General features: G+C 33.1%; 1 protein-coding gene across 5 annotated transcripts in view; it reads right to left on the reverse strand.

Moving 5' to 3' along the window:
• The window catches only part of LOC129922767 (uncharacterized), a 44,229-nt gene extending 26,521 nt beyond the window's left edge, over positions 1–17,708 (reverse strand). The window contains exons 1-4 of one of the 5 annotated variants that reach the window (XM_056009848.1): positions 17,456–17,708; positions 14,366–14,583; positions 8,502–8,706; positions 1,595–1,701 (exon numbers count right to left, since the gene is read on the reverse strand). In XM_056009848.1, the coding sequence (XP_055865823.1) occupies positions 1,595–1,701; positions 8,502–8,706; positions 14,366–14,583; positions 17,456–17,504 (579 nt within the window). In that variant the 5' untranslated portion in view covers positions 17,505–17,708. Of the gene's footprint in view, positions 1–1,594; positions 1,702–3,524; positions 3,694–8,501; positions 8,707–14,365; positions 14,584–17,451 lie in introns of those variants that run through there. The other 4 variants (XM_056009847.1, XM_056009850.1, XM_056009849.1 and 1 more) reach the window with 4 other exon arrangements.
• Between the last annotated feature and the right edge of the window lie 715 nt (positions 17,709–18,423).

Consider the following 18,423-nt stretch of genomic DNA (forward strand, 5'->3'; position numbering starts at 1 on the left):
ATGTCTCACAAAAACGCTTTTTTAGAATACTAACGCAATGTTTTTAAGTCTCTTAGGAAAAAATGCGCAATTTTACTTTGTTACAAGGTGCACGTTTTCACTATAACGTAGAGATTTAGTATCACTTGATGATTCTTACTAAAGCCTTAATAATAAAGTTTGTCTTCGAGTCCGAAGATTAGTGAGAAATGCATTATTTCCCGTGGCTGCGCAGCCCCGGCTGTTACATACATATTTTGCCACATCCGGGGCAGGCATAACCTTTGTCGGCAGGTAGTCGATTTAGATTTTCTTTTCGCCGTCTGCTTTTGTCCTCGGCAGCAGATTTTTTGTTTAGTCTCAAATGAGTATCCCGCAGCCTTCGTGAATGACCTCCAGCTTTCTCGTTCAACCAGGTGCTCTCTTCTAAGGTATCCAAGAAAAGTTGACGCCTAAGCTGGTCTTTGAAGCGTTTCCGTGGGGCGCCTCTATTACGTCGACCATCTTTTAGCTCACATAAAAAGACTGCCTTTGGCATACGATCGTCTCCCATAAAGGATACATGCCCTACATAGTGCAACTGTCGGACCATAAGAAATCCCTCTATACTGTCCATACCGGCGTTGGCAAGGACATCGCTGTTTATAGTGCGGTCCTGCCACTGTATGTCCATGATGGAGCGCAAGCATCTTTGGTGAAAGCACTCAAGAAGTTTTAGTTGTTTTCTGTAAAGTGTCCATGTCTCAGAGCCTTAATGAATATATTATTTGCAATATTACATGTCAGAAATTAACCAAAACCATATCATTAATGTTTTGTGACTGTAATTTTTATTTACATTTGATACAAATTTCAAGAACTTTAAAATATTTAATTACCATTTTGATTTAATAATTGTCTTTTTTTTATCTTAAAAAAAATAATTTGCTTCATTCATTTCTATATTTCTGCTGAAACAACTGGTGTGTGTGACCGACCCACAAATGGATTCCAAGATTATCTAGCTGGAATAATGAAACAATTAAGAACATCTTAACATGTGGTAACAGTTTTAGAGATTACATTTTAATTAAACAGTCTAAAGTATAATAGGCTCAGAATGGCAATAAAAGCAGTCGTTTCGTTGCTTGTCTCACTAATGATATCCAGATAAAAGTGTTGTTGTTTTTTTTAATTGAGTAAGTACAAGTCGAAGTCGGAGTCAAGAACCAGTCTAGAAAAAGTCAGTCCAGAACAGAGAATCAAGTGCAAGTCTAGGAAGAGGCAAAGAGTTGAAACAGAATTACAGAGTTTTTGTACAGTCTCTGTTACGTTGTTGCCGATTGTACACTATTAACTGTGATTTACCAAACATTAAAGTGTTACGTTATTTTGAAGCCTTGAGTTGTCAAAGTTCTTCAAGTTGGTGGTGTGTGGCGTCGTGTGGTGCAGTTTGCAACAGAGTATGGATAGTGAGATTTGTTATAACTATGTATTAACAAAGCAATAATAAAGAAAACGAAATTAAAGTTCTCTCTTTTAAAGTAAGAGAAATCAACTTTAAAAGAATTTTAGAAAGTTAATTTTTAAACAAATAACAATAATACTAATTCAGAAAGATTTAAGAATTGCTTACTGTGACTGTGCAGGTCAAAGTTATATTTTCTCCTACATAATTAGTTGATGAGTAGCTATCATTTCTATTGTGTCGATTAATCTTGATTTTATGATCAGAAATCGGAGCTAATAAAATATAATATAATTTTTTTTAAAATATGTTTATAATATTTTATTAAACGCTAATATAAATGGATTTCAAATCACACAGGTTTAAAACAAAAAGTAAATGTATTTTCTTGTTGAGAAATAGTTTCTGTAGAATACCCGGCGTTTTCAGGCTAAGAAGAAAATAACCTCACTATTTCCAATATTGCCTATAATTTTTTTAAAAACTTAAACATTCTATTGAATGAGTAGGTCAAGCATTTTAGAAAATGTCTTATTTTGAAAAAAAATATTTATATATTAAAATATAAATAATGAAAGCAAAACTATTATTTCATAATCATAAAATCACACAAAAATGTATGTCTTTATGCTAAGACTATTTATTCCTTAAAGCAAGGAATATTTTTGTTTATATAGTATTCTACATTTTAATATTCATTTTTGTCTCTTCTAATTAGTCTCAATGAGATATTAAAAGATGCAGAAACATTTTTGCAAACTTTGTTGCTAAAGGTACAGCAACAGTTTGTAGTATATGTCATTGTATTTAAAATTTAACCAGGTTAAAATTTATTAACAAATATTTTTGGTTTCTTCAAAACATAAACTATAAATTAAAAAAATCAAGATACTGATTTTCATTTTAGCTACTATATTGGATAAATGCCTGGTAGTTTCGGGTTCACATACTGCCCGCTGTCATCCCTCAATTCTGAAGGGACATACGAAATACATAAAACATTTTACAAAAAGTTTACAATTTATCTCATGTAACGGTGTAAAAATACATCTATAAATCAAAGAAGAAATAAAAAAAATAAACTACTCCATATGCTGTTCTCTGTTGTTGTTGTTCCCGTTTTGCATTAAATTTTCCAATTCTTTTGAAACTTTTTTTTGTTACAATTTGTTTCGGGTAGTTAAAATCATGGTTAGCAAACTTCAACACGGAGAATTAATAAGAAAAAGCTTTGTAAGGTAAGAGATATTCACTCGACAAATACTATTTAAATATTAGAGCTGCAATATGTGGCAACTGTTTGATTTTTGGGGGCAAATAATAAAAAAAAAATACAATCTACTTATTTAAATTTTTTAGGAGACTGAAAATACTCCAACAATTTTATGTCATTGTTAATATAGTGTAAACATAATCTCCCTTACATTTATGTAATATTTTAAAGTGGTGTATTTTTTTAACAATCGCTTACAAAATTTATGTACCTAAATGTTGTAATAGTTTTAAAAAGTTAGAAAAAAATCGGTTTACAAGAGTGTAAGGGCTGAGATAGCAATAATGCCATTTTTATTTAATTATTTTTATAACTTAAGGGAAGCACCTCCACGTCATTCATGTTTATTCCCAGCACATCACAAACACACAATAACAATGTCAGCTTCTTCAGAATTTTCAGACTTAGGCGGATCTACTTTCTTCTCAGTCAAGTCTCTAACAGTGTGTACGTTCTGCACTAGCCTCACAAGTTCTAGACTTGAGCAAAACTCCGTTATTGTCATCCACATGTAAACATCTTTCTTACTCGAGTATCTAACAGTTCGCTCCTTATGCTCTTCCTTGGATGGCTGTGTGCAAGTTAGGGAATACCGTTAACTCCTTAGCGCTTTTCGTCCAGAAAACAGACAAGTTCATAACAGTTTAGATTTGATAGCTCGATCTATGGAAGCCACATGAGGCATGAAGCGTGTTCCCCACGATACCATATGCACAGTTCTCCTCAGATGCCCCTTTCTCCAGCTGACTAGTCTGTTCTTGAGACAATGTTGTCTTTCATTGTCGCTGACGCCAGCCACATGGTAGATAAAACTAAACCACTTACAGCGTTTAGTAGTCATTTTGGGTTGTTTCAATTTAATGTCATGAGTTTCGGGCATGTCAACGCACCAGCAACGTTCAGCAGAATGATGAGAAAGGTGTTGTCTGTTGTACTCCATGTACTGTGCTACCTAGACGACATCTGCATTCATTACATTACTTGGTCAGATCACCTACAACATTTAGAAATGATTCAAGATACATTGAGGAGAAATTGTTTAAACGTGAGACCATCTAAAGTTGAGATAGGTTGCAAGAACATTTCCTTTGTAGGATATGTAATTGGAGGACACTTACTGAAACCACAACCTAAACTGCGACAACGGATTATGAATCTTCTTCAGCCAACAACCAAGAGATAGTTCCGCAGTTTATTAGGACTCTGCAACTTCTATCAAAGGTTTATAGCGGTTTTTGCAGAGATACAGAGCCACTCACAAACCTGAACAGAAAGGGAGCACCCAACGTAATCAGATGGTAACATGAATGTGAAGTATCGTTAACTACATCTGAACCAGGGACACCTAGACGTATCAAGACCTAAGGTAGATTCTATAGAGTTATTATTATAAATATAAGAGGAAAGCTGTGACAATGTTCAAATATTTGATTAATACTTCTGATAAAAGTATGTTGTCTTCCTTCACTCTGACACCATATGTTGTTAGAGTCTTTCCGACTATTTGACACTATCTTCTTCTTCTTCCTCGTTCTTATTTTTATGTTAGAGAGTTACGATTACTACATCCATATGAGATCAACTGCGCAGTAGTTTCCAAAACAGGGAAATCTTCTTATATTTTTCTTTCTTATTTTTCTTTTCTTTTTCTCTATATGGGTGTGGCCACTGTCTTGTTCATTTTTCTAGGTAAGAAATACAGTCCTACAGGACATGATCAGCATTATCTTATATAATACAGACGTTACTTCAAAAAAGAAGATGATTACGTCCTACGCGTCATGCATTTAGTCATGCATATTAACCAATTTTGTTTTTGTATATGAAGATTATGCTTCGGTTTTTTTATGTATGATTGCAACTCTACTTTTGAGCCTTCTGTTCTGAAGGCTTTCTAAATTTAGTGATTTTACTAAAGGTGTTACTCTAGTCAAATGTAAATATTCGTTTGTTATGAATCTCACTGCTCTATTTTGTGTCTGTTCCAGTTTCTTAATGTTTTCTTGAATTGAGGGATTCCAAACGGAGGATGCATATTCTATTATTAGCCTAACAAAGGTTAAATAACATTTTTTTGTTCTTATTTGATTTATAGAAATTTCTTTTAATAAATCCTAATGCTTTGTTTGATTTTTTTGTGTAGTTTCATCAATATGCGGATTCCATGACAGTTTTTCATTTATTATAACACCTAGGTATTTTGTGTTTTTAGTCTGTGTTACTGGTTTGCCAAGAATAAGATAAGTGGAATTAATTTGTTTTAGTTTTTTTGTTACTCTTAACAACTGACATTTTTCTGGGTGGAAAGACATGCTCCAATTTGATTTCCATTTCTGTAATTCATCTAATTCTTTTTGTAAAATATCTGTGTCTTGTGTTGTTTTTATTGTTCTATATATTATACAATCGTCTGCAAATAATCTGCTTTTTGTTCCTGAAGTAATGCAATTTGGTAAATCATTTATGTAAATTAAAAATAGTAGTGGACCCAAGACTGATCCTTGAGATACAACTGAGTTTACTGTTATCGGTGTTGATTTAGAGCCATTTATTATTACATTTTGTTCTCTCCCTATCATAAAATCTTAAACCACTGATGCAGTGGACCATTAATGCCGATATATTTTAATTTTTTAAGCAAACTATGGTGGTGAACTTTGTCAAAAGCCTTAGAAAAATCTAGTAAGATAGCATCTATTTAATCACTATTATCTCAAACTTTTAAAAAATCATCAATTAGTCCTATTAGTTGTGTTTCACATGATCTATATTTCCTAAAGCCTTGTTGGTATGGTGTGAGGACATTATGTTTGTCTAAGTGGTTTATGATGTTGCTACATATTATGTGTTCTAGGTTTTTACATGTGATGCTGGTAAGTGATACTGGTCTGTAGTTTCCTGGGTCAGATTTTTCTTCTTTTTTTAAATAGGGGGGTGACATTAGCTTCTTTCCAGTCCTTTGGTACTCTGCCCTGGTTAAGTGAAGCCGGAAAGAGTATTTTGAACTCTGAGGCTTGCTCATTGCTTAGTTCTTTAAGTAATCTAGCTGGAATACCATCAGGTCCAGACGCTTTATTTGGTTTGGTGATGGATATTTTTTGAATTCCATTTTCTTGTACTACTTTATCTTCTATGTTGTCTGCTTGGTTCAAATTCAGTAATATGTCTTTGTCTCATGGGGCTTCGAATGCTGATGCAAAGTATTTGTTTAGGATGTTTTGCTTTAGTTTCATTTTCATTATGTATTATGTTATCTTCATCTTTTAATGGCGTTATGCCTGTTGTTTCCATTTTCTTACACTTAATGTATGACCACATGTTTTTGTTGTTATCTTTAGATATTACATTGCTAAAGTATTCACTCTTCAGCTGTCTGATTACTTTTTGGGTTAAGTGTTTAATTTTTATATACTTTTTGCATTAGTTTCTTTAAATTTTCTATATATGTTTTCCTTCTGTTTACAAAGCTTCTTTAGTCTATTATTAAACCAGCATTTATTTATTTTGTTTCGTATGTATTTAGTTAGTATATGATTTTCTTTAATACTTTTAAGATGGTTTTTAATGAAATTCCAGAGGTCATCGACTGGTTGGTTAATGTCTTTTTCTAATAAGAATGTTTGTTGAAAGTTTAATGCAGCTTGGTGTAGTTGTGTTAGTTTACATTTATTCCAGAGTAAGATTTTCCTTTTGGGTTTTGTATTGGCTACTGCTTTTATCTGACTGTGTATTTTTATGATCTCATGGTATGATAGATCAGGGATAATATCATAATTAACTACTAATCCAGGTCTGTTGGTTAAGAAGAGATCTAATGTGTTGTTTAATCTAGTTGGCTTTTTAATGATTTGATCTAAACTCAGGTTGTGTAAAGTTTCTATAAAAAGCTCATTTATGTCCTTAAGGTTTTGGTGTTTATCTATAGTTATTGTTTTCCAATTTATATCAGGTAGGTTGAAATCACCCATAATCCTAAAAACTGCATTTTTATCTGTCTCTGTAAGTGTAGTAATCTGATTACATAGTTCCTGCATGCATTCTAAACTAGAATTAGGTGGTCTGTAAATGCTGCCTATTATTATGGATGCTGAGGTGGTATTAATTTTACAAAATGTTTATTCTATATACTTTGAGTTTGGTAAAGTAATTTCTTATGCTATAAGAGTGTTTTTTATTGCTAAAAGAACTTCTCCATGATTATCAGCTCTATCTTTTCTAAAAATTTCATAATTACTATTGAAAATTTCTGCATTATAAATTTCAGGATGAAGCCAAATTTCAGTTCCTGCAATTATGTCTGGTTTCTCACATTCTAATAAAATTTCTAAGTCTGCTGTTTTGTTCCTAATGCTTTGAAAATTTATTACTAAGGTTTAAGGTACTTTGGTATTACTTCTTTAGTAGGTTTGTTTAGTGAGGCTATTGTATTTATTTTAGTAGATTTAGGTTTATCAGGAGTGGATCTTGCTAGTGGTTGGTGAGTTTGGTTTGGGATGGTGTTTAGGATGTCGTATGGGTTAGAAGTGTCTGCATCAAAGGAATCAAACAGTCCTGATGTAAACATTGTAAGCATTGTCTGGTGACACTCCACACGGACAGATTTCACTGGTTCCAATTTTGAGCTTCCGGTACATATGTTGTCTAATTCTGTTTTGTCCGGTTCTAAATCGAAAGATTGGACGTTGATCTTTTCGGAAACGTTTATAATAGGCATCACCTTTCTTGTAATTCTGATGGGAGTTTGTCCATTTCTCATTTATTTTTTCTTGATGGAATGTAGTGTTTAACTGTGTGTTTGAGTTGAGGTTGCGTGTCAATATGTTATCCGCCAGGAGAACCATTGACTATCGCTTCAGCTTGCTTTTCTTTCTGGGTGTGCTCACATAGCCATCCAAGATCATCTGCAAGGCAGCAGGTGTTTATTTTTTGAGTTTTCTCACCTAGATAAACTGCTATCCCTAGCTAACAAGTGTTAAAGCGCCCTATACTGGCATTTTGCAATCAGTTTTTGGATTTCTGAGTTGTTTTTAGTAAATATTCTAACCAATGGAATACTCCAGCTCATCCTCCATAACTGAAAACCAGTTGGTCCACGATTTAAGTTTCATCATTCACTAACAATCTCTAATTTCTTCCCACCTTTATAATAAAAAAATACACATATACTCCGCAACTGCACCCCCAGCCGGTGTCTCCTTTACACTTCGAGGTCATACCACAACGATTGGGCCATTCTAATCCTAATTTAAAGTTTTCAGCTAAATCTAATACCACCCAATGCCGATACTAACGCTAACCGAATAGATCAGTATACAGCTTCTAGGCAGAGGGATAAACATCTGAGAATACAACAGCAGAAACATAATAGCCTCTTTAGTAGCGAAGCCATTATGAGTGATGTCATGTAAATAGAGATGAATGCCTGGGTATGTGTCCAGAAAGTTGTCAAAAACATTAGAGCTAAGACTTACATACAAATAGACGTTGATATTTGTACCACCAGCAGTCAACAAGATGTTTATTTGTATCATTTATCTTTTAATTGCATCACTTATCTTTATTCCTAATAGATTATTTTAGAACTTATCATTTTTCTCACAACCATTGTTATCTTTTCCCCCTTTTATTACAGTAAATGTTTTATATTTTCAACTAGAGCAATCATTTTTATTATTGTATGTGGCCTGTGTGTTCGGTTTTCAACTTGTAGTGTGAGCTGGTTTATTGTGAAACCCCTAGACCGACGGTAAAACTAAATTTTTTTCACAATTAATATTTTAATTACATACACACATACTTTACCTTTGACTGTTATGTTCACAGGACTAGTAGAAACGAATTTACCACTGGGTAAAACTATTATACAATAGTATTCGCCTGCATCACTACACTGAAAGTTGACTGCTGTCACAATGAATTGAATATTTCTTCTGTTTGCGAAACCTATACCGCCAGTGCGGTGAAATAACCACTGATTTCGAGGGTTGTGTTTTACAAGTATATTCGACTAAAAAAAAAAGAACAATTTTTTTTTACAAATTCCAGTAGGCTGATAATTTGTTTTCTCAATAAAAAAAATGTTACATAAACGAATGAAGTGAATCTATATTCCACTAAAAAATAAAACAGGATTTTAAAATGATAAGACTCTCATAAATATTCTGAAATAATGATTTGAAATAGAGTTCCTTAACAGTTGATCTGCTTTAACTAATCACATATGAACAGCTTTAAAAAACACTCAGATATTGGCGTAAGTCTTGACGGTGTTACCTGGTGCAATAAGCTCAAGGTGTCGCACGCCTCCATCAACTTTCTTCAAATATATTCCAATAAACATTATTGTTAGTTAGTTATTTTCATTGAACTAATACAGTGATATGATTACCCACTTTTATTGAGTGTTAATCATATTTGAAAAAATGTCATTCTATTACAAAATACATTGTCTATGATTTTTAGCGGCCCTCGAAAGGGGAAAAGACTCTATTAGTTTATGTGGCCTGTCTGTCTGTCTATCAGTCCGTTCGTCCCATTTAGATCTCAGAAACTATAAGAGTTACGCGCTCTTGGCAAGATGGCTGCTCCATGTTTACTGTTATAAGAGATGAGTTAATTTTTTCGTTTTGTTGTATTAAAATCAAACCAAATTCATTAAAAAAGCTATTTAACTAATAAACTAATATCTTTAAATTATATATTTAACTTAATTCAGCATTTTTTTCCACTAATTAATTGAAATTAACAACTCTTAGCTTAGCCCTTAGGACTAGATCTAGACCTAGATCTAGTCCTAGTCAAGTCATTCTAGTCTAGTTTTAGTGTTAGACTTAGACTTTAATTAAGGCTTTAGATCTACTAATCATCTACTAATACTACTAATAATAACTAATAGTAATATTCTATATAGTTAATTATACACGTAAATATATTGATCTAGAATTAGATCTATATCTAGTCTAGGTCCATATTTTGAATTTGATAAACCATTTCATTTGATTTAATTGTCATTGTAAATTAGCTTACAATTTAGATTTAGACATAAATTAGGCATTGTAAACCTTAAACTAGATTTAGACTAGACCCCTTTAAAAACTAAAATCAACAACAGTCATCATGAAATTGCTCTGGCTATTTATCCTAATAATTACTAAATACATACTAGCTGAACACAGAACCAGATCTACCTTAGTCAACACTAAACTTAAAAAAGAAACAACAGTCATAATCAATCATCACACTTTAGATCAAAGCAACTTAAAAAATAACCTAACATACACATCCATAACACTAAAGAAGATTACCCATCACAAATGGAAGTTCTCAATCAGACACAGCAAAAATAAATACCTAGCACTGTTAATATTAATAGCAGGAGATGTAGAGTCAAATCCAGGGCCAGATCTAAAGATAGATGCAACATCTGCAAAAAAGTATGCACCATGAAACAGAAAGCCATTCAATGTGACACCTGCGATGAATGGTACCATGCATCATGTTTCCATATGAATACACCTGTGTATTATGCCTTAGGCAACAAATATGCATCATGGCACTGTGTACCGTGTGGGTTACCTCAGTTTACATCAGGACTGTTTGATTCCTTTGATGCAGACACTTCTAACCCATACAACATCCTAAACACCATCCCAAACCAAACTCACCAACCACTAGCCAGATCCACTCCTGTTAAACCTAAATCTACTAAAATTAATACAACAGCTTCACTAAAAAAACCTACTAAAGAAGTAACACCAAAATACCTTAAAACCTTAGTAATAAATTTTCAAAGCATTAGGAACAAAACAGCAGACTTAGACATTTTATTAGAATGTGAGAAACCAGACATAATTGCAGGCACAGAAACTTGGCTACATCCTGAAATTTATAATGCAGAAATTTTCAATAGTAATTATGAAATTTTTAGAAAAGATAGGGCTGATAATCAAGGAGGAGTTCTTTTAGCAATAAAAAACACTCTTATAGCAGAAGAAATTACCTTACCTAACTCAAAAAATATAGAATCAACATTTTGTAAAATTAATACCACCTTAACATCCCTAATAATAGGCAGCATTTACAGACCACCAAATTCTAGTTTAGAATACATGCAGGAACTATGTAATCAGATTACGACACTTAAAGAGACAAATAAAAATGCAGTTTTTTGGATTATGGGTGATTTTAACCTACCTGATATAAATTGGAAAACACTAACCATAGATAAACACCAAAACCTTAAGAACATAAATGAGCTTTTAATAGAAACTTTACACAACCTAAGTTTAGATCAAATCATTAAAAAGCCAACTAGATTAAACAACACATTAGATCTCTTCTTAGCCAACAGACCTGGATTAGTAGTTGATTATGATATTATCCCTGGTCTATCAGACCATGAGATCATAAAAATACACAGTCAGATAAAAGCAGTAGCCAATACAAAACCCAAAAGAAAAATCTTACTCTGGAATAAATGTAACCTAACACAACTACACCAAGCTGCATTAAACTTTCAACAAACATTCTTATTAGAAAAAGACATTAACCAACCAGTCGATGACCTCTGGAATTTCATTAAAAACCATCTTAAAAGCATTATAGAAAATCAAATACCAACTAAATACACATCAAACAAAATAAATAAATGCTGGTTTAATAATAGACTAAAGAAGCTTTGTAAACAGAAGGAAAACATATATAGAAAATTTAAAGAAACTAATGCAGAAAGAGTTTACAAAAAGTATATAAAAATTAAACACTTAACCCAAAAAGTAAGCAGACAGCTGCAGAGTGAATACATAAACAATGTAATATCTAAAGACAACACAACAAAAACCTATGGTCATATATTAAGTCTAAGAAAATGGAAACAACAGGCGTAGCGCCATTAAAAGATGAACTTAACATAATACATAATGATAATGAAACTAAAGCAAACATTCTAAACAAATACTTTGCATCAGCATTCTCAGCCCCAGGAGACAAAGACATATTACTGAATTTGAACCAAGTAGACAACATAGAAGATATAGTAGTACAAGAAAATGGAATTCAAAAACTATTAGCCAACACCAAACCAAATAAAGCTTCTGGACCTGATGGTATTCCAGCTAGATTACTCAAAGAACTAAGTAATGAGCTAGCCCCAGTGTTCAAAATACTCTTTCAGACTTCACTTTACCACGGCAGAGTACCAAACGACTGGAAAGAAGCTAATGTCACCCCCCTATTTAAAAAAGGAGAAAAATCTGAGCCAGGAAACTACAGACCAGTATCACTTACCAGCATCACATGTAAAATCCTAGAACACATAATATGTAGCAACATCATAAACCACTTAGACAAACATAATGTCCTCACACCATACCAACATGGCTTTAGGAAATATAGATCATGTGAAACACAACTAATAGGACTAATTGATGATTTTTCAAAAGGTTTAGATAATAGTGAACAAATAGATGCTATCTTACTAGATTTTTCTAAGGCTTTTGACAAAGTTCACCACCATAGTTTGCTTAAAAAATTAAAATATTTCGGCATTAATGGTCCACTGCATCAGTGGATTAAAGACTTTCTGATAGGGAGAGAACAAACTGTAATAATAAATGGCTCTAAATCAACACCGATAACAGTAAACTCAGGTGTACCTCAACGAACAGTCTTGGGTCCACTACTATTTTTAATTTACATAAATGATTTACCAAATTGGATTACTTCAGGAACAAAAGTCAGATTATTTGCAGACGATTGCATAATATATAGAACAATAAAAACAACACAAGACACAGATATTTTACAAAGAGAATTAGATGAATTACATTAAGAAACTAGAACAGACACAAAATAGAGCAGTGCGATTCATAACAAACGAATATTCACATTTGACTAGAGTAACACCTTTAGTAAAATCACTAAATTTAGAAAGCCTATAGGACAGAAGGCTCAAAAGTAAAGTAGCAATAATACATAAAACACTGAACCATAATCTTCAAATACAAAAACAAAATTTAATAAAATACTCTGAAAGACACAAAGATAAAGGCACATTCCTCGTCCCATATGCTAGGACAAATTTGTACAAATACTCCTTCTTCCCTAGTGCTATTAGAGCATGGAATGGGTTGCCTGAGCTAGCCAGGAAAACCAGTGACTTGGCAGAATTTAAGTCATTGGTTAATATGCATGACTAAATGCATGACGCGTAGGACGTATTCATCTTCTTTTTTTGAAGTAACGTCTGTATTATATAAGATAAGATATAAGAGAAAATGAAAATCGGACATCATGATATTTTAGATCATTCAAAGTTCTGATGGAACAGCTACTTTTTTATTTTCTGAAAGTGAACCAACTAATGTTTATAATTGAAATTTAAAAAGAAAAAAAATGTTTCTTTTTTTTTTCTAATTTTGAAAATTATATATGCGAGCAGATTTTTTTAAAAAAATTACACCACTTTTCAATAAAAAATTCAAGGAAAGTATTTTTTTTTTTAAAAAAAAAGGTCATGGACTTCTTCATTAATAATTTTAAACTTCATTCATAGATTCGCGCAATAACACAAAAAAATTGCATCTGAGGTAACAATAGTTAAAGTGTCAATGAACATTATAAAATATATTTTCCATTTATTCATTAAGTTATAGAATAGTACTGATTCAAATGTTATTTTAAAAAAGAATTTCGATACTATCTTAAACTAGGTAGATCTATGTCTAGTTTGTATGACAAATGACAATGGAGAAATTAAGTTTTTGTATGCGAGGGAAAAGTCTTGATAAGTCATTTGTACACAACTGCAGTTTAAAGTAGATCAATATTTTTTTTTCGTGTTGCCAATTTATTTAATTTTGTAAGAAAAAAAAAATCTTTTATCATCATCATCATTCTTTTGGGTTCCTTATGGAATATAGAACCTCTACAAAAACACGCCACTCTCCACGGTCTGTGCTAGTTTTTATGGTTTCCCAGCTCTTCCCGGTCCTCTCGGCTTTCTCTAGTAAACTGCGTCGCCATATTCTTTTTAGTCTTCCTCTACGTCTTGTTCCTCTTAGACCTGCCTAGCTCTGTTGTTGGTATCTTTTCTAAGGGTGTGACCAATTCATCTCCACTTCCTAAGATCTGCACCTCTATATTTTTCTGCTCACCTATCTCCCACAGTTTGGAGTTTTCTACTTTGTCTTTCTAGTTTCTCTTTATTACAATGTAACATTTTATTACTTTTGATCGTATGGATAAGGTTAATAAATATTATTTTAAAAAAAATAGAAGTGTATGCTAAATGCATATATGGAGTTGCTATGGCTGAGGGGTAAAGCACTTACAACCGGAAGACCCGTTTTTTTTTTTAATCCTGGTGAAGATTCTAGGTGAACCACTTTGGGGGCCGATTTTGAGTTTGTAGCTATCTTTGTAACCTTGTTTTTATATTACATTCTTTTTTAGATATTTTTAAGAAAAAGTGTGCAGCTCCAAAGAGCGAAGATCCGCGATGTTTACAATTTTAATATTTGTGTCAAAACCATGGATCTTGATCGTGTTTTTTTATATTGAACAATTAGCGTATATATGTAGAAGGGCAGTTTAACACAGTTATGTAAAATAGGTGAACTAAAAATGTTATCCATTCAATAAGGTTATATCTAAATGTATTTACTTACTTTGATTTCATTGTCGATATAAAGAAAATCAGCAGAAGGTACGTAAACAACGAGAGGTATAGATGTTAATGTCAAAAATGATTTTCTATGTAGTGACATATTGTACACGTGGTCAGGACTAGTTATCTCTTTTAAGTTAGCAAACCTTTTCACATCACACGTTATATTAAATGTGTCACCAATATCGTGCTGTGTTGAGTTCACAATCGGCTGTTGAGCTAAAACGGAAGAAAAAATAAAATAACCCGAAAATATTATTTATTAAAAGTATAAACTCTAAGAGATTTGCTTGTGCTACTGTGCATGATTTACAAATTAGGTTTCATAAAGTTGCTTGTGCTAATGTGCGTGATTTAAATATTAGGTTTCAAAAAGTTGCTTGTGCTACTGTGCATGACTTACAAATTAGGTTTCATAAAGTTGCTTATGCTACTCTGCATGACTTTAATATTAGGTTTCATAAAGTTACTTGTGCTACTCTGCATGACTTTAATATTAGGTTTCATAAAGTTGCTTGTGCTACTCTGCATGTCTTAAATATTAGGTTTCATAAAGTTGCTTGTGCTACTGTGCATGACTTAAATATTAGGTTTCATAAAGTTACTTGTGCTACTCTGCATGACTTAAATATTAGGTTTCATAAAGTTGCTTGTGCTACTCTGCATGACTTAAATATTAGGTTTCATAAAGTTGCTTGTGCTACTCTGCATGACTTAAATATTAGGTTTCATAAAGTTGCTTATGCTACTCGGCATGACTTAATTATTAGGTTTCATAAAGTTGCTTGTGCTACTCTGCATGACTTAACTATTAGGTTTCATCAAGTTGCTTGTGCCAGTAGTGGAAACGTAAACGAGCACCCCACAACATATCCAATGCTTTAAATTGCATGCATGTTCAACAGCCTCTGACAATCAGTTCAACAGCTGTGGCTTTGATATTGGGTGCGGCGGAATCATTTTTACTGACAGGATGAGGGGCGATGGCGAGTAATATTTTGTCTAAATCAGTAAGCTTCAATCACGAGCAGTTCATAAGCATTGGCTGGCTAGCCACCTAGGATACGTGAAACTCTGAATCCAATCTTATTCTGCCTTACAGGTATACACAAACACGAGGAAGGTTTTGGGAACTAGTCCTAGAGTAACTCTTGATTAACTCTGCAGTAACTCTATATTAACTCTGCAGTAGCTTTATATTAACTGTGCAGTAACTCTATATTACCTCTACAGTAAATCTATATTAAGTCTGCAGTAACGCCATATTATTAACTCTGCAGTAACTCTATATTAAATCTGCAGTAACTCTATATTAACTCTGCAGTAAATATATATTAACTCTGAAGTAACTCTATATTATTAACTCTGCAGTAACTCTATATTAACTCTGCAGTAACTCTATATTAACTCTACAGTAAATATATATTAACTCTGAAGTAACTCTATATTATTAACTCTGCAGTAACTCTATATTAACTCTATATTATTTTTGCAGTAACTCAATATTAACTCTGCAGTAACTCTCTATTAAATCTGCAGTAACTCTATATTAACTCTGCAGTAAATATATAATAACTCTGCAGTAAATCTACATTAGCTCTGCAATAACTCTATATTAACTCTGCAGTAATTCTATATTAACTCTGCAGTAACTCTATATTAACTCTGCAGTATTTCTATATTAACTCTGCAGTTACTCTATATTAACTCTGCAGTAACTCTATATTAAATCTGCAGTAACTCTATATTATTAACTCTGCAGTAACTCTATATTAAACGCACACATTTAAGAGGCAGCACTTCTAAGACTTACTACTTCGCCAATAATACGCCAATGGGTTTTGTTGCTGATAACATAGGCTAGGATGTTCTTCCCTCCCCCTTCACCCATATACTGAGATCCTTGTCCAATCGGGTCTTCCCGGCTACGCCGCCTGCACTGGCTTGGTCGTGTTTGTCGGTTAAATGACAATCACATTGCTCAAGAAAAACTGGTACGCCTCATTTCCGTTATCAAACGTAATCAAAAGGAACCTCAAATCAGTGATCAATGATACTAACCGATGAGAAATACAAACCCTAGAACGCACTAAGTGGAGATAGTCTTATACTGTGCGTTCCATACCATTGTGATCTGGTCAGTTATCAGAAGGCTGACTTTTTAGCGAAGTCCGCGGCAGCAGCGTGCACCATAGATAATGAACCGTGTACTCTCGCGAGTGTACGATCCCTAGCAGACACCCGTTTGTCGGCACATTGGTTGGACAGTTGAGACGCTTCCGAAAAGGGCCGAGAGCAACACTGGCAGTTGAGTAGACCAGACCAAAATGACGCGTTATGGGATTTCTGCCGTGCGGAACAGTCCAAGCCCAGTTTCGAGTCGGACACTATCCAATAGGTGCGTACTTTAGACGGTGGAAGGAGAACTACGGCACACGGTGCCGCCATGGCGTCGAGGACGACGAAACAGTAAATCACATTCTTTATTCTTTATGACGATTTGGACAAGGAAATGAGAGAGAGAGAACTGGTCCATGCGCGGCATTAGGTCTGTCCTTGTACGGGGACAAGGCGACCATAAATCTCACTGCCTGCTTTCTCTTCCGTGCTCTAAGGGAGTAATTCTCAGTATTCTTCGTTACTAATGGAACTTCTGATTCGATGGTGACCGAGATAGTGACCTATGAACAGCGTAAAAAATTTGGGCCTCAGCTCTGGAGGAAGAGACAACCAAAGCTAAAGTCAGCTTAACACGCCGTATTTATGGACGGGATTGTATCTCTTAATTAGATTTTCATACTGTCGATAGTCACATGAAAAAAATAATTTACTAGATGAATAAACTGAACAACAATCGTTACATCTGAAGTAGCCAACTGTAGATCTATATAATGTAGATCTATATGATATAGATCTATATAATATAGATCTATACTGATCATATGATATTTTATAAGAAATGATAACAAATTAGAAAGTAATTATCTTGTATTAGGTCCAGTACGACCTCTAGACCTGGTGTAGAATCTAGACTAGATTGTCACTAGATCTATGACTAGATCTATATATCTTAATAATCTATCTTACCTACCTGCAGAATGAACAATCAAATATTTTAAGAATACGAGGATTGAAAACATTTTGAGTGATTTTCAAATTTGAAGTTATTAGGTATTTTATAACACTTTCTTTTCCAGACCAGAAAAATCAAATGTACATAGACCTAGAGCCATACTCAAAATATATGTCTATGTCTATGTCTAGATCTAAATAAAAAGTGACATGGCGTATTGTGCTCTTCCGTCTGAAGATATATTTAAAAACGAGTGTATTCATGGGCCTATTTTTGCATTTAAGAGTAACTTCTTTATCAGTTATTATTGTAGAACTCCGCTAAAATAAAAGAGCTGCACCTTATATCCTATACTAGTCTTACATTACCTGCGGCCTGCGGGTCTAAGTTTGTGTTTACTAATCTTGTGGATTGGATTTAGATGTATGTTAAACTGAGCTAATTATACTTTCAAGCTTTTTATATTTCGCTACGAAAAAAAATAGTTTTGCGAAAATGGGTTTACCCGAAGCCGATAATAAATATCTATTAAAAACGAAAATAGCGATAGATTAATAGTAGATCTACAATTAAAACGCGTCAACCCGATTTGTTAAATGAATGGGATTATAAAGTCAACAATTAAAGGAAATAATTTTTAGTACGCGATTCATGAATGTAGGCCTATCTCAACACGCATTTGCAGCTTTCGTAAACTAATGTATAAAAAATGCTTTAGAAAACCAAATTTCAATGTTAATTTGATCAAAATATGGAATAAATGGACTATAAAAAGTATGTTCATGTGTTAAAGTATAAAACTATCTGTGCGAAGATCTATGAATGGAAAGATTAAACATTACGGTTTTGTCTAATGAAAGAATGTTAGTCAGGAAATCTGTAGTCGTAGATATAAGGAACTAATTTATGTAAAAAATGGTTTTGAAACACAAATTTGAAGGTTAATTTAATTATATAATGAAATCAATAAACCTTCTTTTGTATTT

This window comes from Biomphalaria glabrata, chromosome 14 (genome assembly GCF_947242115.1).
Source record: "Biomphalaria glabrata chromosome 14, xgBioGlab47.1, whole genome shotgun sequence".
In the NCBI taxonomy this organism is placed as follows: Eukaryota; Metazoa; Mollusca; class Gastropoda; family Planorbidae; genus Biomphalaria; species Biomphalaria glabrata.